The 26,255-nt window shown below is 35.8% G+C and overlaps 1 protein-coding gene across 2 annotated transcripts in view; it reads left to right on the top strand.

Annotated features, from left to right (window-relative positions):
- SRFBP1 (serum response factor binding protein 1) overlaps window positions 1-24,045 on the top strand; it is a 71,325-nt gene extending 47,280 nt beyond the window's left edge. For both annotated transcript variants that reach the window (XM_057736739.1, XM_057736748.1), the window contains exons 5-8: window positions 15,008-15,089; window positions 15,865-16,573; window positions 17,821-17,858; window positions 21,151-24,045. In XM_057736739.1, coding sequence (XP_057592722.1) covers window positions 15,008-15,089; window positions 15,865-16,573; window positions 17,821-17,858; window positions 21,151-21,335 — 1,014 coding nt within the window. In that variant the 3' untranslated portion in view covers window positions 21,336-24,045. The remainder of the gene's footprint in view (window positions 1-15,007; window positions 15,090-15,864; window positions 16,574-17,820; window positions 17,859-21,150) is intronic.
- Window positions 24,046-26,255: the final 2,210 nt, after the last annotated feature.

The following is a 26,255-nucleotide window of genomic DNA, read 5'->3' as shown; positions in this document are numbered from 1 at the left end:
GAATATCTAGATGGCTTTTAGTAGTAGAGACATTTTAACCACATTAATTCTTCCATTCCATAAACATGGGATATCTTTACATTTATTTGTGTCTTCCTCAGTTTCTTTTTTTTTTTTTAATTTTAAGAACTTTTATTGAGATATAATTGATATACAATAAAGTGTATATATCTAAAGTGTACAATTTGATATGTTTTTCTTATTAACGAGGTATATATGGTAACCCCAATCTCCCAATTCATTCCCCACCCCCCACCGCCCCCAGCTTGCCAGGGTTTCTTTTTTTTTTTTTTTTCCATCTGGTATTTGTTTTATTTTTTTTTTTAAATTTTTTGGGGGGTACACCAGGTTCAATCATCTGTTTTTATACACATATCCCTGTATTCCCTCCCTTCCTTGACTCCCCCCCCTCGAGTTCCCCCCACCCTCCCTGCCCCAGTCCTCTAAGCATCTTCCAAATCCTCGAGTTGGACTCCCTTTGTTATACAACAACTTCCCACTGACTATTTTACACTTGGTAGTATATATATGTCTGTGCTACTCTCTCGCTTCGTCTCAGCTTCCCCTTCACCCCCCGCCCCCCCCATACCTCGAGTTCTCCAGTCCATTCTCTGTATCTGCATCCTTATTCTTGTCACTGAGTTCATCAGTACCATTTTTAGATTTCGTATATGTGAGTTAGCATACAATATTTGTCCTTCTCTTTCTGACTTACTTCACTCTGTATGACAGATTGTAGTTCTATCCACCTCATTACATATAGCTCCATCTCATCCCTTTTTATAGCTGAGTAATATTCCATTGTATATATATGCCACATCTTCTGTATCCATTCATTTGTTGATGGGCATTTAGGTTGCTTCCATGTCCTGGCTATTGTAAATAGTGCTGCAATAAACATGATGGTACAAGTTTCTTTTGGGATTATGGTTTTCTTTGGGTATATGCCCAGGAGTGGGATTACTGGATCATAGGGTAGTTCTATTTGTAGTTTTTGAAGGAACCTCCAAATTGTTTTCCATAGTGGCTGTACCATCTTACAGTCCCACCAACAGTGCAGGAGAGTTCCCTTTTCTCCACACCCTCTCCAACATTTGTGGTTTCCAGACTTTGTGATGATGGCCATTCTGATTGGTGTGAGGTGATACCTCATTGTGGCTTTGACTTGCATTTCTCTGATGATGAGTGATGTTGAGCATCTTTTCATGTGTTTGTTGGCCATCTGTATGTCTTCTTTGGAGAAATGTCTGTTTAGGTCTTCTGCCCATTTGTGGATTGGGTTATTTGCTTTTTTGGTATTAAGCTTCATGAGCTGCTTGTATATTTTGGAGGTTAATCCTTTGTCCGTTGTTTCATAGGCAATTATTTTTTCCCATTCTGAGGGTTGCCTTTTAGTCTTGTTTATGGTTTCTTTTGCTGTGCAAAAGCTTTTAAGTTTCATGAGGTCCCATTCGTTTATTCTTGATTTGATTTCCCTGATTCTAGGAGGTGGATCAAAAAGGATGTTGCTTTGATGTATGTCATAGAGTGTTCTGCCTATGTTTTCCTCGAGGAGTTTTATAGTGTCTGGCCTTACATGTAGGTCTTTAATCCATTTGGAGTTTATTTTTGTGTATGGTGTTAGGAAGTGTTCTAATTTCATTCTTTTACATGTTGCTGTCCAATTTTCCCAGCACCACTTATTGAAGAGGCTGTCTTTTTTCCATTGTATATTCGTGCCTCCTTTGTCAAAGATAAGGTGCCCATATGTGTTTGGGCTTTCTTCTGAGTTCTCTATTCTATTCCATTGATCTTCCTTTCTATTTTTGTGCCAGTACCATACTGTCTTGATCACTATGGCCTTGTAGTATAGTTTGAAGTCAGGAAGCCTGATTCCACCAACTCCATTTTTCCTTCTCAAGATTGCTTTGGCTATTCGGGGTCTTTTGCGTTTCCATACAAATCGTAAGATTTCTTGCCCTAGCTCTGTGAAAAATGCCATTGGTAATTTGATCGGGATTGCATTGAATCTGTAAATTGCTTTGGGTAGTACAGTCATTTTCACGATGTTGATTCTTCCAATCCAGGAACATGGTATGTCCCTCCATCTCTTTGTGTCGTCTTTGATTTCTTTCATCAATGTCTTAAAGTTTTCTGCATACAGATCTTTTGCCTCCTTAGGCAGGTTTATTCCTAGGTATTTTATTCTTTTTGTTGCAATGGTGAATGGGAGAGTTTCCTTCATTTCTCTTTCTGCTCTTCCGTTGTTCGTGTATAGGAATGCGAGAGATTTCTGTGCATTAATTTTGTATCCTGCTACTTTACTAAACTCCTCAATTAGTGCTAGCAGTTTTCTGGTAGAGTCTTTAGGGTTTTCTATATATAATATCATATCATCTGCAAAGAGTGACCATTTTACTTCTTCTTTTCTAATTTGGATTCCTTTTATTTCTTTTTCTTCTCTGATTGCTGTGGCTAAAACTTCCAAAACTATGTTGAATAATAGTGGTGAGAGAGGACACCCTTGTCTTATTCCTGTTCTTAGAGGGAATTCTTCCAGTTTTTCTCCATTGAGAACGATGTTGGCTTTTGGTTTTTCATATATGGCTTTTATTATGTTGAGGTAATTTCCTTCTATGCCCATTTTCTGGAGAGCTTTTATCATAAATGGATGTTGAACTTTGTCAAAAGGTTTTTCTGCATCTATTGAAATGATCATTTGGTTTTTATCCTTCAAGTTGTTGATATGATGTATCACATTGATTGATTTGCGTATATTGAAGAATCCTTGCATCCCAGGGATAAACCCCACTTGATCATGGTGTATGATTTTTTTAATGTGCTGTTGGAGTCTGTTAGCTAGTATTTTGTTGAGGATTTTTGCATCTATATTCATCAGTGATATTGGTCTGTAGTTTTCTTTTTTTGTGACATCTTTGCTTGGTTTTGGTATCAGGGTGATGGTAGCCTCATAGAATGAGTTTGGGAGTGCTCCGCCTTCTGCAATATTTTGGAAGAGTTTGAGAAGGATAGGTGTTAGCTCTTCTCTAAATGATAGAACTCGCCCGTGAACCCATCTGGTCCTGGGCTTTTGTGTGTTGGGAGTTTTTTAATCACTGCCTCAATTTCTGTACTTGTGATTGGTCTGTTCATGGTTTCTATTTCTTCCTGGTTCAGTCTTGGAAGATTGTATTTTTCTAAGAATTGATCCATTTCTTCCAGGTTATCCAATTTATTGGCATATAGTTGCTTGTAGTAGTCTCTCATGATCTTTTGTATTTCTGAGGTATCCGTTGTTACTTCTCCTTTTTCATTTCTAATTCTGTTGATTTGCATCTTCTCCCTTTTTTTCTTGATGAGTCTGGCTAATGGTTTATCAATTTTGTTAATCTTCTCAAAGAACCAGCTTTTAGTTTTATTTATTTTTCTTATGGTTTCTTTCCTTTCTTTTTCATTTATTTCTGCTCTGATCTTTATGATTTCTTTCCTTCTGCTCACTTTGGGATTTCTTTGTTCTTCTTTCTCTAGTTGTTTTAGGTGTAAGGTTAGGTTGTTTCTTCGATCATTTTCTTGTTTCTTAAGGTAGGACTGGATTGCTATAAACTTCCCTCTTAGAACTGCTTTTGCTGCATCCCATAGGTTTTGGGTTGTTGTGTTTTCGTTGTCATTTGTTTCTAGATATTTTTTGATTTCCTCTTTGATTTCTTTAGTGATTCCTTGGTTGTTTAAGAATGAATTGTTTAGCCTCCATGTGTTTGTATTTTTTGCAGTTTTTTTCCTGTAATTGATATCTAGTCTCATGGCATTGTGGTGAGAGAAGATGCTTGATATGATTTCAATTTTCTTGAATTTGCTGAGGTTTGATTTGTGACCCAAGATGTGATCTATCCTGGAAAATGTTCCGTGTGCACTTGAGAAGAAAGTGTAGTCTGTCGTTTTTGAATGGAATGTCCTATAAATATCAATGAAGTCGAGATGGTCTAATGTGTCATTTAAAGCTTGTGTGTCTTTGTTTATTTTCTGTTTGGATGATCTGTCCATTGATGTAAGTGGGGTGTTCAAGTCTCCCACTATTATTGTGTTCCTGTCGATGTCCCCTTTTATAGCTGTTAGCATTTGCCTTATGTATTGAGGTGCTCCTCTATTGGGGGCATAGATATTTACCATTGTGATATGTTCTTCTTGAATGGATCCCTTGATCATTATGTAGTGTCCTTCCTTGTCTCTTGTAATAGTCTTTACTTTCAAGTCTAATTTGTCTGATGTGAGTATTGCTACTCCAGCTTTCTTTTGACTTCCATTTGCATGGAATATCTTTTTCCATCCCTTTACTTTCAGTCTATACATATCTCTTGGACTGAAGTGGGTTTCTTGTAGGCAGCATATAGAAGGGTCTTGTTTTGGTATCCATTCAGCCAGTCTGTGTCTTTTGGTTGGAGCATTTAATCCATTTACATTTAAGGTGATTATTGACATGTGTGTTCCAATTACCATTTTCTGAATGTTTTGGGTTTGTATTTGTAGGTGTTTTCCTTTTCTTGTGTTTCCTACTTAGAGAAGTTCCTTTAGCACTTGTTGTAAGACTGGTTTGGTGGTGCTGAATTCTCTTAACTTTTGCTTGTCTGGAAAGCTTTTGACTTCTCTGTCAAATCTGAATGAGATTCTTGCTGGGTAGAGTATTCTTGGCTGTAGGTTTCTCTCTTTCAGGACTTTCAGTATATCCTGCCATTCCCTTCTGGCCTGCAGAGTTTCTGTAGAAAGGTCAGCTGTTATCCTGATGGGTTTTCCCTTATATGTTGTTTGTTGCTTTTCTCTTGCTGCTTTTAATATTTTTTTTGTGTGTTTAATTGTCGTTAGTTTGATTAATATGTGCCTTGGTGTATTTCTCCTTGGGTTTATTCTGTATGGGACTCTCTGTGCTTCTTGGACTTGGTGAATTATTTCCTTTCCCATGTTGGGGAAGTTTTCCACTAGAACCTCTTCAAATATTTTCTCAGACCCTTTCTTGTTTTCTTCTTCTTCTGGGATGCCTATAATTCGAATGTTGGTTTGTTTAAGGTTATCACTGAGGTCTCTAAGACTGTCTTCTAATCTTTTTATTGTTTTTTCTTTTTCCTGCTCTGTGGCAGTTATTTCCCCCATTCTATCTTCCAACTCACTTATTCGTTCTTCTGCCTCAGTCATTCTGCTGGTTATAGCATCCAGAGTATTTTTAATTTCAGTTATTTTGTTATCCATTGCTGTTTGTTTTTCTGAGTTCTTATGAACTGTTTCTTGTACTTTCTCTATTTTGTTATCGAGATTTTGTATCATTTTTACTATCATTACTCTAAATTCTTTTTCAGGCATTTTTCCTATTTCCTCTTCATTTATTTGGTCTTGTGGGTTTTTTTCCTGCTCCTTTGCCTGCATGGTGTTTCTTTGTTTCCTCATGGTTGTCCAAACTTTTGGGGTTGCTTGTCCTGGCAATAGAGGTGTTTATAGAAGACTGTCCAAGCCTCAGACTAATGTCCAAGTATTGGATTAAACGAATATTAGGTCTAGGAAACACATACATGTGTAAGACACACAATTACTGAATCCGTTAGGACATAAGGCTCTAGAAAGACCTGACAGAACCCCAGTGTGCTATCAGATATTCAAAGAGAAACCCAACAGAAATTGACAACTGAAACAGAACAAATCAGAGACAAAAGCAAAAGCAAACAAACAAACAAATAACACCCTACACCCACAAACATCAATCCAGGGAGATTTTGTAAGCTAGGATCAAATATAGAAAAGAGCTGGAGTACCACCAGAGAGAATGGAGATTCTCCGAATGTAATTAGACAACTGTACTAAGGACTAAGATAAAGACAAAAGCCTAATATTAAATACCAAGGCAGTGCGTCATCTGGAGAATAGAGCAAGGAGTCTGAGCAGACCGATAGTGTTGCTTATAAGTATGTTAAGATAAAATAAACTTAAAAAGGCTGGAAGAAAGGGGAACAGAAGAGCATAATGTGGTTGGAAATATGCAAATAAAAAGAAAGGAATAGAAATGTATAAAAGATAGGGATGAAAGGAAAGTATGAGAGATATATTGTCCGTACTACCAAAAACTTAGCTAGATATAGAAGTATATAAAAAGGCAAAAAAAAAAAAAAAAAAGAATAAAATATATCATTAAAAAATTATGTTATAAAACTTGTAGATCCCTTAGGGCTAAGATCGTATTGAATAAAGAAGAAAAAAAAAAGAGAGAAAAAGAAAAAGAAAAAAAAAATCCAGAACTGATCCCAGAATGGACCAGTTCAATAGGTATTGATACTACTATTTCTGTTTCCTTAGCGTCTCAGCTGTAAGTGTCCTTCTCCTTGCCTTGGGTTTTTTTTTGCGTTATTCTGTGACCAGCAGAGGTTCCTTTATTGTTCATCTGTAAGCGTCGGTGTGTGGGGAGGGAGAGGGTACAATAGTGGCTCCTTCTCCTGGGAGTGAGTGAGCAGTGGCGCACTGTTGTGCTGTTTCAGTCAGGCTTGGAGGTGCCTGTTGCAGAGGGCGCTGGTGGCTCAGGCGTCCACAGAAAGTCTTAGAGTTGGGCCTCTCTCGGGGTTTTTTTGTTTTTGATGCTGTTCTTTTTTTTTTTTTTTTTTCCTCTGGGCAGCCTCCCTGCTGCTGGTGTTGCAAGGGGTTTTAATCTAGCCCCGCCCGAGTGCCTGAGGGTGCTTGTTATCCCTGGGCGCCTTAGGTGGCCCGCAGGGTGTCTCTCCACTGCCTGTTGCAGAGGCGCTGAAAGAGAGGGAGAGGCTACGCGCACGGCTCCTCCCCCCTGCCCGTGAGCCTGCAGTCTCCAGCCGCCATCATGGCCGGGCAGCTCGCAGGGACGGGCACCCCTCTCCGCGGACCTCCTCCCTCCTGTGCTCTCGGTCCGTCACCCTACCGGCAACAATGTTTCTCACCCTGAACCAGCTCTCCTGTTCTCACGCTCCCGCTCCTGGATCCTCCGTTCAGCCGCGGATCGATGTCTCGGTCCGGGAACGCTGAGCTGCGCTGCGGACCCTCGGTATGTTTCTCACTCCCTCCTGTCTGCCACAGCTCCACCGCTTCACCCTCTTTGAGCCCTCGTAGATGCCTCCCTACCGGCTATGTTGGGCTCCCTGCAGCCCTTTCTGGTGTCCGAGGCCGTCTGCTGGTGTTTAGCTGGTCCTCTGTGGGAATGACTGCGTCCTTCCATGCATTCCCTATGCATCTGTGGAGAGGGATGCACTCCACGTCTCTCTACTTCGCCGCCATCTTTTCTCTCCCTCAGTTTCTTTAATCACAGTTTTATAGTTTTCAGTGTACAGATCATTTAACTCCTTGTGTTTCATTGTTTTTGATGACACTGTAAATAGGATTGTTTTCTTTATTTTTCTTTCAGATAATTTTGTTGTTATTGTGTAGAAATGCAACTGATTTGTATATGTTGGTTTTGTATCCTATAACTTCACTGAATTTGTGTATTATTTCTAACAATTTTGTAGTGGAGTCTTTATGGTTTTCTGTGTATAAGATCATGTCATCTGTATTCAAGAGACCATTTTACTTCCTTTCCAGTTTGGATGCCTGTTATTTCTTTTTCTTTCCTCATTGCTCTGGCTAAGACTTCCAGTACCATGCTGAATAAAAGTGGTTAGAGGAGGTACCCTTGTCTTGTTCCTGACTTTAGAGGAAAAGCTTTCAGCTTTTCATCATTGAAAATGATGTTAGCTCTGGGTTTGTTATATATGATCTTTGTTATGCTGAGGTATGTTCCTTTTATACCCAATTTGTTGAGAACTTTTATCATGAAAGAATGTTGAATTTTGTCTTTTTGTCCATCAGTTGAGAGGATCATGTGATTTTTTTTTTTTTTTAAGCCTTCATTCTATTTATGAGGTATGTCATGTGTATTGATTTGTGGATGTTGAACCATCTTTGCATCTCACGGTTAAATCCCACTTGATTATGGTGTATTATCTTTTTAATTTGCTGTTGAATTTGATTTGCTAGAATTTTGTCTAAAATTTTGCATCTTTATTTATCAGGGATTTTGGCCTGTAGTTTTCTTTTCGTGTAGTGTCCTTATCTGGCTTTAATATCAGGGTAATGCTGGCTCATAAAATGACTTTAGTAATGTCCCCCCTCTACGGTTTTTTAGGAAGAGTTTGAAAAGGATTAGAGAAGCTGTTTATTTTCAACCCATTTTTCTTCTGGTGTTCTTTTAAACAGAATTGTATTCCTACCAGTGGAGTGGTGTTTATCCTAGCCACTGTTAAGGACATGGACACTGCCTCATAGTATAAACTGGATTTCGTATTTAGAGCTATTCAAAACTTGCCCAGAGATATAAAATTGTTCTCTGGTGAGGAGTAATTATAGGAAGTTAAATTCCCACACCTCCTATATTTCCTAAATAAGGCACATTGTCATCACATAGTGGCTGTCAAACTAAGAAGCATATAGAATGAGGATATATTTTATATCTTACTTTAAAGTAACTGCTCTCATGAACAAAGTACTTTCAACAGAATAATATAGTTTTTATTTGATGATAGCATTAACTGTTTTCTTTAAAAACGCAAATTGCGTATAATCACTGTACTTAAAGCTGTGGTATATAGAATTCTACTTATTAAATTGTTATGTAATCATATCTGATTAGTAACTACTTAATTTTATAAATCTGTAAAGCTTGTAGACTCCAGCCTTCATGTTCTTCTTTCTCACCGCTGTTACGTATGGGTGCGTAAGCAATATATTGTACAACTCCAACTACAGTGTGAATGCCAACCCTAGGATTATGCAATGCAATGGCTCTTTTTAAACCAATCTCACTTATTATTAACCTGGTATTCTCCCCAAATAAGTCCACCACAGAGGTTGCAACATAAAAATACAATTGTAGAGGATGACATATAACAAATAAAAATAATTCTTCATTTATTAGACTAATATGTAATTGTACAATTTTAAATCTTATTATAGACCCCCCCCTTTTTTAATGTAATTTACTGAAATTGGATCACTAAATCAGTTATTCTGGGATATCTTCCAGGATAGAGAAATAGCATTGCTAAATAAATTCAAAGATAAAATTATTCTTAGCAAAGCAGTATTACTTAGAGTCAACACTAGACACGACACACAAGTATTACCACCACTCTTCTAAAACTTTTTATAACTAAGATGGAAAGATAAAGCTAACTCTGGAGAGAAGAATACCCAGTTCATTAAAGCTTTCAGCAAGTTGTCGAAGCAGGGATTCAGTAACAGTGGTAAATATGGTTTTGAACAATTATACATGAATACATTTAGTCAAAATCTATTTCATATTCCCAGAACTTCTTATCTAAAACATGTGAAATTAACTCACATGATAAAAACAGTTATTTTCTGGTTTATCGGCTTTACAGATACAGTTGTTTATATATCAGGAATTTTCTTTGAAGTAAATTCAGTTTTTAGTAGCTACTCAGGGGAAATATACTGAAAGAAACAGTTAAAGAAAAAACAGATTCTTTTGGAATGTCTTCCCCATCATGAGCCTGCAAAAAATTTTTTTCTATTTTCCTTAGTTTTTAGTTTGCCCTCTTTGAGGATTCTACTTGCATTAAACGTAGAGCAACATTACACTCTTCATGTAAAGGATCATATTGTAAATATTTTAGGCTTTCTAGGCCTTACAGTCTTTGTCACAACTACTCAACAATGCCATTGTGACATAGTGCAGCCATAGATAAGTATGTAAATGAATGAATTTGGCTGTGTTCATGAAATTTTATTTTTAAAAACAGCAGATTAGAAGCTGGCCCATGGGCCAGTTTGCCAGACACTGGTTTTGAAATCAAATGCTTCTACAAGATTTTTTTGTGAAGATTACAGTTCTCTATTGGTCATTCCCCACTTTCAAGTTCAGTTGATTCTTATGGAATTTACCCTCCACATCAGTATGTTTATATTAGTACATTTTAAACATTAGCTATTGACTTCCTGCTGTGGTTTCTAAGGATTTAGATCTCTTTCCATCTTCAGCCCCTGTCATATATGTACCCTCCTTATCCCTTCTGTCTTCCTAATATACTTGAGTCAGATTTAGATTAGATGAACATTTAGTGACTGTGTTATTTTGGCCTTGAGTCATGTAGTGAGTGATTGTTACTTTGCCTTTTCTGTATAATATTTCTACTTATAGTTTGTAATTATTATATTTATTTTGTTAGTTTTCTGTGTACTCTCTATGTAACACCAAACTCCTCATCAGTTATTGAAATCTCCTCTCAAGATAGTTAACAACACTAGGTATTCTAAATCTAAATCTAAATCTCCTGTCACCATCCTGGGCATTCCTTTTGCCTGTATCTCCTGTTTGTTATATCGCATGCCTTCCTCATTCTTTGTTTCCTTCCTCATTTTAGTGGAGCCAGTAGCTTCTAGGGAGAAAGGTTCAAAGAATGTAAACTTTTTAAAAATTTGCATGTCTGAAAGTATTTTTGTTCTTCTCTAGTTTGGAAATCATTTTCCTTTAATTTATTGTCTTTTGACCTTTAATTCTGATTTTTGAATTTTGTGTGTGTGACTTTTTTTTTCTCTCTCTCTCTTAAAGTTGTAGACCCAGGCATTCTGATGTGACTCTATTTTCTATTGTGTTGAGCCTTTTCAGCCTGAAAAATCATGTTCTTCTTTGAGGTGTCTGTGTTAATAGCTTTTCTACAAAACTCAAGCAAGCATGTTTGACCCATATCTTCACAGCCCAGCCAGTCACTGAGTAACTCAGGAGATCAGCAGTAGGCTTTCTTGTCAGATTCTCTTATGTTTCTCCTAGGTAGATAAAATGAGTAAGAAGTCCTGTATTGCTCCAGGAAACCCAGCAAGGAATTGAAGAGGCAGAAATATACCATGTTTTTGGATTGGAAGAATCAATATTGTTAAAATGACCATACTACCCAAGGCAATCTAGAGATTCAGTGCAATCCCTATCAAATTACTAATGGCATTTTTCACAGAACTAGAACAAAAATTTTTTAAACTTGTATGGAAACACAAAAGACCATGAATAGCCAAAACAATCTTGAGAAAGAATGGAGCTGGAGGAATCATGCTTCCTGACTTCAGACTAATACTACAAAGCTACAGTAATCAAAACAGTATAGTGCTGGCACCGAAACAGACATATAGATCAGTAGAACAGTATAGAAAGCCCAGAAATAAACCCATGCACTTATGGTCAATTAATCTATGACAAAGGAGGGAAAAATATACAATGGAGAAGAGACAGTCTCTTCAGTAAGTGGTGCTGGGAAAACTGGACAGCCTCATGTAAAACACTGAAATTAGAGCATTCTCTAACAACAAAAATAAGCTCAAAATAGATTAAAGAGCTAAATGTAAGACCAGATACTATAAAACTGCTAGAGGAAAACATAGGCACAACTCACTTTGACACAAATCACAGTAATAATTTTTTGAATCTGATTTCTAGAGTAATGGAAATAAAAACAAAAATAAGCAAATGGGACCTAGTTAAAAGCGTTTGCACAGGAAAGAAAACCATAAACAAAATTAAAAAACAACCTGCTGACTGAGAGAAAATATTTGCTATGTGGTTAATTTCCAACATATGCAAACAGCTCATACAACCTAATATCAAAAAAAAAAAAAATTAAAAAATGGGCAGAAGCCCTAAGTAAACATTTCTCTGAAGAAGGCATACAGGTGGCAAACCAGGTCCATGAAAAGATCCTCAGTATTGCTAATTATTAGAGAAATGCAAATCAAAACTACAGTGAGGTATCACCTCAGACCAGTCAGAATGGCATCATCAAAAAGTCAACAAATAATAAATGCTGGAGCGGCGTGGAGAAAAAGGAACCCTCCTACACTGTTGGTGGGAATGTAAATTGTTGTAGCCCCTATGGGGAACAGTGTGGAGATTCCTTAAAAAACTAAAAACACACAGCATACGTGACCTATGCTGTGTGGAATACAATATAGTTAGAACCCTTTAAGGTGAAAGAACACAGTATGTGTTTTATTGAATATTCTAGGGAAATGAGCATATCATTCTGAATATTCCCTTTTTTGCTCATTATCTTATAGAGGAATAAACTGCTTGGACAGCTTAAAGTACTGAGTTGTTATTTATCATTTGAATAAACAGTAAAGGTTTTTTTTAAGTAAAACAAACTAACTAAAAACAGAGTTACCATATGATCCTGCAATCCCACTCTTGGGCATATATCCAGAGAAAACTTTAATCCAAAAAGATACACGCACCCCATTGTTCACAGCAATGTTACTTGCAATAGCCAAGACATGGAAGCAACCTAAATGTCCACTGATAGATGAATGGATAAAGATGTGATGTGTACACACACACACACACACACACACACACAATGGAATATTACTCAGCCACAAAGAAGAATGAAATAATGCCACTTGCAGTAACATGGATGGACATGGAGATTATCATATTAAGTAAGTCAGAAAAAGACAAATATATGCTATCACTTATATGTGAAACCAAAAAAAATGATACAAATGAACTTATTTACAAAACAGACTCACAGACATAGAAAACAAACTTATGGTTACCAAAGGGGATGGCCAGGGGGAGGGGTGGGTGATAAATTAGTAGTTTGGGGTTAACATATACACACTACTATATATAAAATTAGGTAAACAATAAGAACCTAGGGGAAAAAAAAAGGAAACCCAGCAAGGAGTTGAAGAAACAGAGGATTGACTTAACACTGTACTTAATGAATAGTCTCCAAATGGACTATGTTTTTTGGAGAAGGCTGAACAGAGACAGTGTCTGAGAGTCAGAATCAAGGTGTATTAGTTTCCCTAAGACTGCTGTTACAAAGTACCAAAAACTAGATGGTATGTAAGAACAGAAATGTATAACAAAGTACCAAAAATTAGATGGTATATAACAACAGGAATGTATAATATTTTCTTATGTTTCAGGAGACTAGAAATCTGAAATCAAGGCATCAGTGAGGCTATACTTCCTCAGAATATTTTAAGGAAGACCCCTTCCTTGATGCTTCCAACTTGGCTTGTGGCAGGATAATTGCAACCTTTGCCTCAGTGTTTTTCCCTTTCTGTCTCCCTGTGCCTCTGTATCCAATTGTCCTCCTTATAAGGACACCAGTCATTAGATTTAGTGCCCACCCTAAACCAGTATGCTCTCATCTTAATTAATTATATCTGCAATGACCTTGTTTCCAAAGAGGATCACATTCTCAGTTTCTAGTTGGATGTAAAATTTTGGGAGGATACCATTTGACCCAGGACAGAAGGTAATTAGACAGCAAGTCATCCTGGCACAGGATTTGCACTAGGCCTAATTTAAAGGAGTTGTTCTTTGAGTGACTCTACCTAGATAAGTTCTCCAAACAGAATAGATTTCAAACTGTTATCATTTTGCTTGTACTTAGGTACTCATATGTGTTTATTACTGGAAGGGAAAACAGCCTTATTGGCCTGTTAACAATGAAGGATAAATTTAAAGTAAAGATGTTTAAAGCTGATAGCTCTACTTTCACACACTCGTGAAATTTTTAATTGTTTCATGGAATGTTTTCTGAATGCTAGCTACTACCAGTTACTGTTCTAGGCACTAGGTTTACAGGAACGTGGAAGACAAAGTCCCTGCCTGATAGATATGAAAATATCTGCACTGGCATGCAGTGTTGAATGATGTGAAGTAAATAGTGATGGAAAGCAAAGTGTTGTTTCAGTTCAGGTAACATTTGAGCAGAGACCTGAATGCAATGAGATGATCAACCTGTGTGTATTTGGGAGTAGAGTATTCCAAGTAGAGAAAAGCTTGCAAAGGAATAGCCTAAGTATCAGAAGGCAGTAAAACTTTAAAAAGAACAGATAGGGAAATAGCATGATCTGGTTATGTTTAAAGGCTCACTGTGACTGCTATGTGGAAATCGACTGTGAGAGAACAAGAGGCAATGGAGAATGACCAGGTGTGAGCTTATTACATTGGTCCAGATGAGAGCTGTAGGTGATTTGGTCAAAGGTAGTAAGCAGAAATGGTGTGACTGGTTCTGGATAGATTTTGCAGATGAAACCACAGGACTTGCTGAAGGATTTATTGTGAGCTGTGAAGAAAGGAGAAATGTAATGGAAGAGTCATTTCAGTTTTAGACCTGAGCAACCAGAAAAATTAAAATTACATACAATAAGATGGGAAAAACTATAGCAGAAGTAGGTTTAAGAAGAAAGTCACAGCATACTCTTTTAATATGTCAAGTAGGTGGTTAGATACATGAGTCTGGAGCTCAAGTTACAGCTTGAGGTAGAAATTTGGAAGTTTTCAGCCTACAGATGATATTTAAAGCAGTTACTCTGAATTGTGATTTTTCTAAATGTATAAATAAAGTGTGTGTATGTGTGTGTGTGTATACACACATACATATATATATATATGTGTATGTAGTCCCATTCAGTCATCATCAAACATCTGTAAAGTGTTGGCTATAAGCCAGGCTCTGGTGGAAGGTTCTGAGAATACAGTAATGGTACTAGTCATTCAAAATAAAAATGTATAGCATTTGATAATTTTTAGATCTCTTGTAAATGGAACTTCAAGCATTATAGCAGTCATGGATTATATCACCCAGCTTAGTACTAATATATTTCTTGATTCTTTCGTATTATTTTAGTCTTCTTAACTAGATCTTTTAAACTCTTTGAATGCAGAAGCTGTATTACATTTTTTTAATATCACACATGATACCTGCCACAATTCTGGAAAGATATTAAGTACCCAAAGAATATTTATTAATTGATTACATGATAATTTTAACTGTTAAGAACAGTAGTATTTTTGTCAGCATGTTATCTCTAGCATGGATTATATGGGTGAGTTATCTAATTAGAATATTAACAAGTTCCTGTTCCCTAACTCTTAATTTTTAAAAATTATAATAGATTACATTTTATTCACTTCTTAGTAGTGCTATGTAGTTTTTATTCCCATGTTTGTTATTTCAATTTGCAGCCTGATTCTACTGCAACTGAAAGAGCAATTGCCAGACTAGCAGTGCACCCTCTTCTGAAGAAAAAAATAGATGTGCTAAAAGGTATAAATTAAATAACTTTTAACCCATTTATGGTACATGATTTGAATAAATGGCCATTCATTTATTTACTTTTATGGTACTTTTCTCCTTTTAAGAATCTTTTATATTATAAATGTCTCTTTCAGATATTTCCAAATGTGGGAAGCTACCGGAAAATACAGAAGTTATCTGATGTCTGAAACTTTTGTATTTTTTCTAAATTCCTAAAATTCATAAATTCCTAAAATATATATATTCATGATAATATTGAATACAATTAATTTTCTAAATATTGATGTAATGCATATTATTACTTATGATGTTGGCACTTAGTCACATAATTTTTATTTATGTGTATGTATTATAAGATGTATTGGAAGAATTAAATGTTTCTGTCACAGATTAGAAGATATTTATTTTTTATGTCTGAAAGCACAATTTAAATACTGTACAATTGTATTAATACATTATTACTACAAAAATTAAAGTTGCCATTTTGTCTTACTTATTTGTATTTAGTGAAGTTTTTACTGTTCTTAATACCCATACGTGAAAGAATAAGTTTTCTTTTAATTTTAGAGATTTAAAATGCATACCTCTGAGCATTTCATCTGTGTTTGGTTTTTTAAAAGTCAGTAGATTTCTTTGTGAATACATGCCTGTTATATATATATATATGTAATATAAATTCCATTCATCCTCTTAAATATTTCCAAATTTAAGAAGTACTGTACTAAAACAGTGATGTTTTGTATTATTTGTTTCAGTGCTGAAACATGTGCTGTTTCTTTTGCAGCTGCTGTCAAAGCCTTTAAAGATGAGAGACAAAATGTTGTTGAAGTTAAGTCATCAAAGAATGGTTTAGAAGAAAATCATTCCAAGGACACTTTGTGTTCAAATGATGATGCCAGTAAGTTACAACATGAAGGAACTATTATCAGTGAGCAAAAAGAGAAAGAAGCCAAAATAATGGCAAAGAAACCAATAAATAATTCAAAAGAAAATAGAGCCAAGATGGAACATGGACCCAAAGCAGTGGACATTCCAAATTCTCTATCACAGCCTTCTGAAAAAGATTCTGCAGTTCCCTCTAAACCCCAGAAGACAGCTGCTAACCCCCAAATGAAGACATTAACTCAAACCAAAAAAAAGAAAGAGTCCAGTAGCTCACTTGGTGTTAACAGTGATGAAGAAGAATTACATGAAGAAGAGAAGGAATATTTTGATGATAGCACAGAAGAAAGGTTTTACAAACAGTCTTCCATGTCTGAGGATAGTGATAGTGGTGATGACTTCTTCATTGGGAAAGTCAAACGGACACGAAAGAAGGAAAGTAGTTGTCATTTTTCAGTGAAGGAACAAAAAACCCCTGAAAAATTATTGCCTGAAGAAGATGTACTTGAAACCCATCAGGATATAAGAAATGATAACAAGTCACATACAGAAGCAAGGAAGTTTGAGTCAGTGTTTTTCCATTCTTTATCTGGATCTAAAAGCTCTGGAAAGTAAGAGTTTTTTCATCCTAAAATAATTATTAGTTCTTAATTGTTTGAAAGATAAATACCTACACATCCTGACACTGAGATACTCTCTCTCGTACATAATTCTAGTTTGTACAATACCTCCTGTGTTTAGACTTGACCCTCTCCAACTTTGTATTGGGATAATATATACACATACACATATGATGATGCCACATTTTTCCAACCTCATCAGAAAATGAGATGCTATAGAGAAATAATTTGTCTAATTTAATTGTCTAGCTAGTTTAAGATTATTCCTTTGATTATCAAAGTTTTGAAACTTTGAGTTAGCTTTTGGTAAAAACTTTTGAAAATGTCTCACATATCTCACTTTTTAAACAACTTTCTAAAAAGAATATGGTGAGGTTTTTTTGTTTTGTTTTTCCTCTTGTTGACCCAGGGCATTATTGTAAACCTCAATCGTTTTATTATGTACACCTGTTTCAGTATATAAAGCTGCTGGCTCTAACACTGAGTTTCTCCAGACTGCTTTATATTTGGTGATGCTGTCATCCTTATCCCTTCTGTTAATCACTGCTTTTCACAGCTTTTATTATAAATCAGTAAGTTTAATTTCATTTGTAATTCTAATCTGATGGGGTATATCTTCACATTTTAGAATAAAAATCATGGTTAGCTATTTTCTGCAATAAACTATTTTTCTGTAATTTATAGGTCAGGCATAATTTTTAGTAGGATAGAAAAATATGATGTTGAAATTTTCCAAAAAAGTAAAAGTATGGAAAAGACACACCATTTTGGAGGCTTCCAAATTACTGCATTATTCCTTACATCTCCCAAGTCTGCCTAAAAAATTTTTTCCTCGCTTGAAAATTACATACCACTATCTCTTCCCTTCCCCCGCCCAAAATGTTATTTTTTGTTACATGTGACTTATTCCCCCTGTAAGAAGATTTTTGAAATTCTTTGCCTAGATAGTTCTCAAGAGCACAAGGTAACCAAGATAGGATACTTTATGGCCAGAAATATAAGGGTGGTGAGAGGAAAATTCCTACATGTTTCTGTAGTAATATTGGGGTCTAACAAACCTTTGATATAGATAAAACATAGGGTTTTCATGATTTTTTTATTGGTTTCTTGGTGGGGGGATGTAAAGGAGTATAATGGTTTTTTTTAAATGAGTGTTATCAACATTTTTATGTTATCTTCTTAAAGTCAGAGGATTTGTTTATCTTTTAAATGTCCTAATGGTGTTTTTCTTCTTTTAGAAATTACAGAGAACAGGTTCCAAAAAGCAAAACCCCAGGTATGTATTGACTGCCTGACTTTCATATGCAGTTGAGCAATGCTTTGCCAAAGAGGAAAGACGAAAAATTCTAGTTGCTTAGTAGCCTGAATCAATTATGTACCCACAGAAATGGAAATAGAGCATCTTATAATTATCAGTATAATTTTAAAATTTTAATTGTGGTTTTTTTTACCCTCTATGTCTTGCCAGTAGGAAAGATATAGATAAAAATTATCAGGAAATATTGGGTCTGTTTAGTTTATCTTGAACTAAGTCAACATGTTCTTTAAGTAAATTATTATGTAAGTTCCATGTTAGTCACCATGCCATTAAACATTCAGTAATAAGTATGTTACTTTCAGGGTTAAGAGTGAAACTAGATTTTCAGATTAATTCATAATAAATCAAGTTTAATATATTCGGGTAGGCTGACTTCTCTAAACTCTCACTGATTTAAATAATAAAACAGTTTTTCTCACATTACAGTCTACTGTGAATCAGCACAGGGGCTGTATTTCATATAGTCCTTCAAGGATCAGGCTTCTTCCATATTTTGGCTCCTTCCTGCTCTTATTCCCAAGTATTCTCCTTTTGGTCAACAAAAGGGAATAGAGTACATGGAGAATATTATAAGAGGTTTTTGCGGGCCAGGCCTGAAAGGGTCACAAATCAGTTCTGCTCACATTTCATTAGCCAGAATTTACTCACATGACCCCATCCTAGCCAAAAGGGAGCTAAGAAATGCAGGCTGACTAGCCGGCTGGGTGGAAAAAGAAAGCAGAATTTCTTGAACACACACCTGTCTGCTGCTGACCATCCTTTCAATCATCAGATGGTAATTTCACTTTTTTCTCTGGTGATTTCTCAGCACATAGAGCACACTTCCTTCCTGATGAAGACAGCCCAAAGTCCCATCCAGTCAGTGTATCCAAGTCAAAGCTGAGAATCCCTGAGTGATGATGAAGTGTTTTCTATCAGGTCTCATGAATGTGACTGCTCAAAATTTGGTGACCTGTGCATTAGAAAGACACACTGCCTCCCCCCAAGTCAGACCAGATACTTAGTGGCAAAGCAGGAACAAGGTAACCACAATAAAAATTCTCAATCAGTTAAGGGAAACATGGGAGGTGTGCAACACGTCTACTACCTGAGCAAAGATCATGAAGGATCTATGAGGAATTTTCTTATCCACTGTTCTCCATGGCGTCTGACTGTGTTCTTAGGAGAGTGTTTGTTCCATGGCCACAGCTGAAGTAGACATTTAGTATAACCTTCTTGGGAATTGCCCCAAGTGATTAGTAAAAATATATGATCCTGAAGATGGTTTAAAGTCTTTAACAGTCAGTTTTTTTCCAGCCTGGGCTTGTGATTTCTTTCACAATATAATTCCCTCCAAAACTTACTGGATTTCTGTCCTCTTTATTTCTGATCAGTCCATCAATGAGCTAGCTACCACACCAAAAATTCTTTCCTAGAGCTGTTTTTCAAATTGCCTTATTTATGTTTGTGGGTCCATGCCCCACCCTGGGTGCCCCACCCCCACCCCCCCTGTCACCCCGATCATTCACTCTCTGTTGCATTGAGACTCTCAGGTTTGATTGAAATGGCTGTACCTTTACTCTTATCTCTGCTCTAGGGCTAAATCTCTGTGAGCCTTTACTACTTAAAATCTTTCTCATCCTTATGTCTTACTATTAGGAGTCCAAAGGCTTTTCTAAATCTTAAGTTCCCAAATACCTGAACCCTCTCTTCCCTTTTGATTCTGTCTGTGAGCTGGCCAGTTCTTTCCTAAACTCTTCTCTTTTTTTGCAGTACTTTACCAAACAGCCATCAGTACACTAATCTTTTTATTCTTTCCAGCCACTTACCCTAGTTCTGCAGTTCCATAGGCATGTAGCCTACCCAAGTTTTCACTGACAACAGTTTTACCTTTTCCTTAACACATAGGTAGGATGGTCACTTTTTAGCCTCAGATATCCCATTTCCTTACTACCTGGCACTGAACTGCAAAGCCCTTGCCAAATTGTTATGTTACTTTAATGGCTGTATTAAAATACTAGGTTTGGCAAATACATGGCCTTATATTCAAAAAATACAGAATAACTATAAATTTAAGACACTCCCACATTTTCCCAATAAGGAGACCCAAGTAAAACATACTTTTGTTTTTACTTTAGCTTATAAATTTATATTTAATTAATCCATTTATTTGCTCATGCAAATATGCTTTACATAATTATGTAAAATATATATCAGTTTAGAAATATTGCCTCATTCAAATTTCAGTTTACATGAAACAGTTTCATTTAACATTTAAATTCTTCACTCTTTATCACTAGAGGCACTCTTTGAGTATTATAACATAGATTTCTAGAGCACATGTGCTTTGTGCAAGATATGAGATGTTTTGAATCTATGTACAGTGGTGTTTTGGAAATGTTATCCCAACTGTACACTTGTTTGTGTAACATTATGACATCTGCTTTTTAAGATCTTCATTCTGACAATGATGGCTAACTTGCTGCAGAGAAATTATACACCCCTAGGACTGATTTAATAAATGTATTAAATTTTTTGCCTCTCTTTTTCTTTCTGATTCTATAAATATGCATTGATTCAGTCTCTTCAGGCCAGTATGTCTCCCAGTACTTTGTTCAAAATAATGTAATTGAAGTTTCTCATAATAAAAGAGGTTGTAAGAACTGGAATGCAAGTTGTCACCCTCATATCTGGTGGATAACTTTATGGTTAAATAAGAACTTTGTCTTAAATTTGAGTAGATACAGCAGTTTACCTTGCAGTCACAACTTTTTGTTCAAAAACAGAAGGAAGTGGAATCAATTAACAGCCCTTTAAACAGCTTACCGATCAACACTGTTGGATTCAATATTTTATTAAAATGTGAATTTTCTGGCTCCATTGCTCCTCACACAGATATCATATGCTAATGAATCATATTCCTTTAAAAATACAAAATACTGCCCCCCCCTTTAAAGTTTTTTTGTTTTGTGTGTTGTCTGGATGTGTTTCTTAATGTCAGTGTAAATAAGACAGCACAGCATATACTAGGAGGCATGCAACAAACATCAATTTACAATGATTAGAAAACATGTGTCCCAAATTGACTGCTCATATGTGTATTTCAACTTCAGACTTCCCTATAGGACTTAGATTTTACACTGTGAGGTATTCCATTTAAGTAAAACTAAATTTCTTCCTTAAATACTGATTTGAGAAGATAAAATGTATTTTGTCTTCTATGCTATTTATGTATAGGCCTAGTTTTCATTACTTTTGCTTTCTCCTCTAGATTTTCAGCAAGTTGAACCTCAGATCAAGAATCAGTTTAATAAGAGTGCACAAAGAGGATTTGAAAATACAAAACAGAAATCACAGCTGCCTCTTCATCCTTCATGGGTAGCAAGCCGGAGGCTAAAAGAACAGCAATCCAAAATTGCTGTGTTTCAGGGGAAAAAAATTACCTTTGATGACTGATTAGTACTGTTTTTTGTGAACTTCTAAATTTTGTTTTTCTTCTTTCTTAACTAGTCTGTTATTTAAATATGTACTTGAATAAGTCTCTGAATGGGTCATAGAAATAAGTTTGGTTTTGTCTTTATTTTTTTCTTTAAGTGTGTTCAAGTTATGTTTAAGCTTCCACAAATCAAGTACATACTTATATTAATTTTAAATATGTCCAGATTATTCCCTCTATAAAAGAATTTTGAGATGATAGCTATCTCAGATTTTCTCATTTGTGCTTATCAAAAAGTATATGTCACTAGTTTAGCTCTATGTTTCTTTACTTTGAAAATAAATATTGAGGTATATTTAAAATAATGGAAAAATATGAGGAAATTGTAGCTATTTAAAATAGATCACTTTTGCTGAAAATTATCCTTGTTGTTAGCAAAACTAAGATGGTAACTTTTATTATGGGTATACAGATGATAAATTATATAAGTAAATATTAACTTTTATTGTAGTTTTTAATTATTTATAATTTTTTAGTTTTTGACTGTTTTAAAATAGTTTCCCAGGAAAATTTTGGGTTTCTGAATTATGTTTCAGTTATTTGGACAACATTCATGTTTAAATGTAGCAACACAACCAAAAATTTGTTTTCTATTTTACTGCATATAAAATTTGTCAAATCAAGAATGTGTAACATCTTGGCCATGTGTTCTTTTGTTTTTTCAGGCAAGGCGTTATTGGGGCCTCTGCTGCAGCAGGGGGCACTGAGAACAAACAGGTGCCCTTGCTTGCTCACTCCCTTTTGTTCTTATAGAAACAGTTTTTGAGAAATCATAGATTGGAATTTGTAGGAACAAATTCTGAAGGAGGTATGATTGAAGGAGCATTTGCACTAATGGCTCAGCAGAGGTTATGAGATAACTCACTGAAGAAGGGACTTCTTTATACTTCATAGTACTGTTATTTAAAAGGAAAACAGGATTTTAAAAATCCCTTCAAATGTTTCACTTTTTGCTGCTCTGGGAGAAATTAAGGTTCTTGGTTAAGTGAGTAATGCTAACTAAATTCTCTGTTTTCTGTGCATCAGTGCTGTTAATGACAGAAAAAAACCTTCTGGTTAGCAGGAATTCAGAAGCTCTGGAAAGTCATTTTTATCTTTTTCAAGAGCATAAGAATTTAGATAACTAGAGCAATAGAATTCAAGAGATTATACAGAAAGAAAATTATTTTTACTGTGTTAAATGCAAAATTTGTTTTTTCCTTCCTTTTTTCTTTTAAATTTTTATGTTTACGTAATTCCAATTATGTCAAATTGAAATTAATTTCCGTCGAAATTTTAATTATGAAAAATTACTGCATTAAAAGTTAAAAAAGAATGTCTCTGTCCCTACCCAGATTTAGCCAAACTGCGAGGTTGAGAGCACTGTCGTTGGCCCAAAACTTCTAACCCCAACTTTAAGGAATTAGGGTTTGACTACAGAGTTAGAGGAAAGAGCCCATACAAGACCACTCTCATTTCTGACACCAACTGCAGGTTTGGAGATTGCAGGGGAGGGTTCCCCAAATACACTAGGTTCAAAAGTTTGCTTGCAGAACTCACTGAACCCTATTATATTCCCAGTCATAATTTATTACAGGGAAAGGGTACAGATTATAACCAGTGAAAGGAAGAGATGCATAGGGCAAAGTCTATGAGGGTTCTAAAAGCAAACTTTCTATTGTCCTCAGGTTACATTACCATCCTGGCATCAGTATGCACAAAGTATTGCCAGCCTGAGAAGCTCACCCGAGCTTTAGTGTCCAGAATTTGTATTGTGGCTTCGATATGTAGACATGATCAGTTGATTGCCTGCATGATTGTTGTAGATAGATTCATAATTCATCCTGAATTACATGGTAGGTCTTTTTTAGTGTAGCCAGTTCCTGCCCTAAACAAAGACACTCCTATCAGGTATGGTATAGAATGCCTCCACGAAGCTGAAAGCAAAGGCAGTTTCTTTCTTTGGGCAAGGCCAGATTCTTTACTACACAATATCCTTCATCCAAATTCCCCAAATATTGACATCTTACTGTATTTACTTTATCCTTGGCTCTCATCCTCCGTTCTCTTGTCTGCTTTTTCCTTTCCTTTTCCCCTTTCTCTTTTTCCTTTTTTTATCTTTCTCCCTTCCCCTCTTGTTTCTTTTCCTCACTTTATCCCTCTCTCCCTCTCCATCTGCTCTCTTCCTCTCACCCTTATATCATTTCTTTCTTCTTTTTCTCTCCCCCCTTTATATTATATTCTCTCTTGAAAAACAAAATCATTCTCTATTCTTTTGTATTACCACACTCCAGTTATCAAATATTCATATTTGCCAATTGTCCCAGTGTCTTTTTACAGCAACAGAAACTACAGCATCATGCCTTACATCCAGTTGTCACCTTACATTCACTTTGGTCATCTCTCTTTGGTTGGGAACAGTACCTCAGTCTGTCTTAGGATTTCATGACATTGACATTTTTCAAAAGTAAAGATCAATTTATTTTGCAGTATCCCTTTATTTGGATTTGTCTAATATTCCCATTATGAAATTCAACTATACACTTTGGCAGGAATGTTACAGAAGGAATTTGTTGTAGTGCATCATATCTGGAGTTAGGTGATGATGTTGATATGGCTGACCCATTACTGGTAGTATTAACTTTGCTTACTTATTTCAAGTGGTATCTATAAAGTTTTTCCAATGCAAAATTACTGTTTTTCTCTCTGCAATTAATAATTATCTTGTGGGGAGATACTTTGAGACTGTGTATAATTCTGTCCTGGAACTTTCATGCACTAGTTTTAACATTCATTCATAATTCTTAACTGGAAACAATTATTGCTATAGAAGTTGTAAATGATGATTTTTTTTTTTATTTCATCTTTTTTCTACACTTATTAGAATAAGGGAGGCTTTTTAGAATAAGGAAGAGTCTTTCATTTTCTCCTGTTTATTATTGTTTTTAAACGTATTTCAGTATTATGGGTACCTCTTTTTTCTACTTTTCTATTTATTTTTTATGAATAGGGTATTTTTTACTTCAGTTTATCTGTTATTGGCTTATAAGGTTTATTACAGTATACATATTTAGTTTATCACAGCCTAACCTCAAGTAGTATTTATACCACTTTACATATGGTCCAAGTACCTTACTACAGTACACTTCAGTTTTTACCCCCAGCTTCTGTACTATTGTTTATATAGTTTTGCTTCTACACTTAACCCTGTAGTACATTGTTGTTGATTTTGCTGTAATATTCCATTTGTCTTTGTGTCATGTCCATGTTTTTCTCTCCTTCCTGGAACATATTAATAGCTCATTTAATGATCTTGTCTGGAGTGATTCTCAACTTGGCAGTTTTTACCCACAAGTTATATTTGGGAGTGTATAGAGATATTTTGAGTGTCACAGCTGGGGAGAAGGACGCTGCATCTAATGGAGGGCCAGAGATGCTGTTAAATATTCTACAGTATATACAGCAAAGAATAATTACCATGTTCAGAATTTCAGCGGTACTGAGGTTGTGAAATTTTGGTCTAAGGCTCATTTGGCGCCACTACTGAGGCATCACCATTCTAAGAACTCTGCCTAATTCTTTGTTAGGAAATTTTTCTGTTGTGTCTGGTGAGAACAGAAACTATACCTGGACCTATGTTAGCTTCTAGGATGTTGCTACTGACTCTTTTCTAGTGACTTTCCCCCTCTGGCCTTGTTAGATTCTTTATATACATTGCACAGATCAGTCTATTACAGCTGACTTGTGGGGACCATTGTATAGATCTCCAGAGCACTTTCTCCTGTTCTGTGCATCTCCTTCCTCTCCATTTTTTTGCCTCACAAATTCTAGTCACATTAACCTATCTAAACTTTGAACTGTCTCTTCAGAAAGGCCATTGGGCTGTTTTGGGTTTCCTTCCCCCGGCACCGTAATTTGGAAACTCTTCAGACAGTGAGCTGGGGCACTCATAGCACTCAATTCATTTGTGTTCTTTCTTTCAGGTTTTAATATCCTGTACTACTTTTGTCCATTGTCTGAAACCTTATTTAATCTATTTTGTCCAGTTTTCTGGTAAATAATCCCTGTTATTTCATAATTGTGGGAAATAGAAGTTCTTTATTTTGACGCTCAAATTACCCTTAATTTGGTTAGTGGAAGCCCCTTCAAGCTGTCTCCTGTGTCCTTTTGGCATGTAAGTCCTTGCTGTAATAGTGAGGAAGGTGGTTTCTTATTTTCCATAATATATTTACTTATTCTGTCATCCCCAGAGTACACAGAAGTTAGTTTCAGAATTGCTAACTGATAGCTCTGCAAAATACAAGTCCGCTAACCAAACTTTAATTTATGTTTAGAGGTTTTTTTTCCCCCTGAGGGCATATGGTCTCAAAATGAAGTTTGCAAGTTATCTGGGATAATGTCAGCAAAAATGGCTGAGTAAGGACATCCAGAAATTTTTTTTCCCCATTAAAAGCAATGAGAAAACTATCCATATTGTCAGAATCAATATTTTAAGGACTGTGGAATTAACAAAAAGCTTACAGCATTACAGGAAGTATTACTTATTTTAAAATGGCTGGATCTTGATAAGAACAGTATCTTTGTGACATTTTAACTTCCCCTGTTTTCATTCCCCACTCTCCAAATCCATGGTGTCTTGAAAATCAACAGCCCACAGTCATGATGAAAACCTGCATCCTGGCAGACACTAGAGGGGCCAAAACAGAATTGGAGCTTATTCAAAGACACATTCCCCCCAAATTATCATTATTTGACCAGGATGGTAGTTCACTGGAAGACCTCATGGCAATTCTGTCTTCATCTAAGTTAACTAAGAGCTTGCCCAGTGTGAAGAGACTTTTTCCTGAGGTCACTTTTTTAAACCAATTAGAGGCAATTGTTTAACATCACAACTACCCGAG

Source organism: Hippopotamus amphibius, chromosome 1 (assembly GCF_030028045.1).
Source record: "Hippopotamus amphibius kiboko isolate mHipAmp2 chromosome 1, mHipAmp2.hap2, whole genome shotgun sequence".
Classification (NCBI taxonomy): domain Eukaryota; kingdom Metazoa; phylum Chordata; class Mammalia; order Artiodactyla; family Hippopotamidae; genus Hippopotamus; species Hippopotamus amphibius.
The sequence above is the reverse complement of the archived record's forward strand: the minus strand, read 5'-3'. Positions and strand labels throughout refer to the sequence as shown.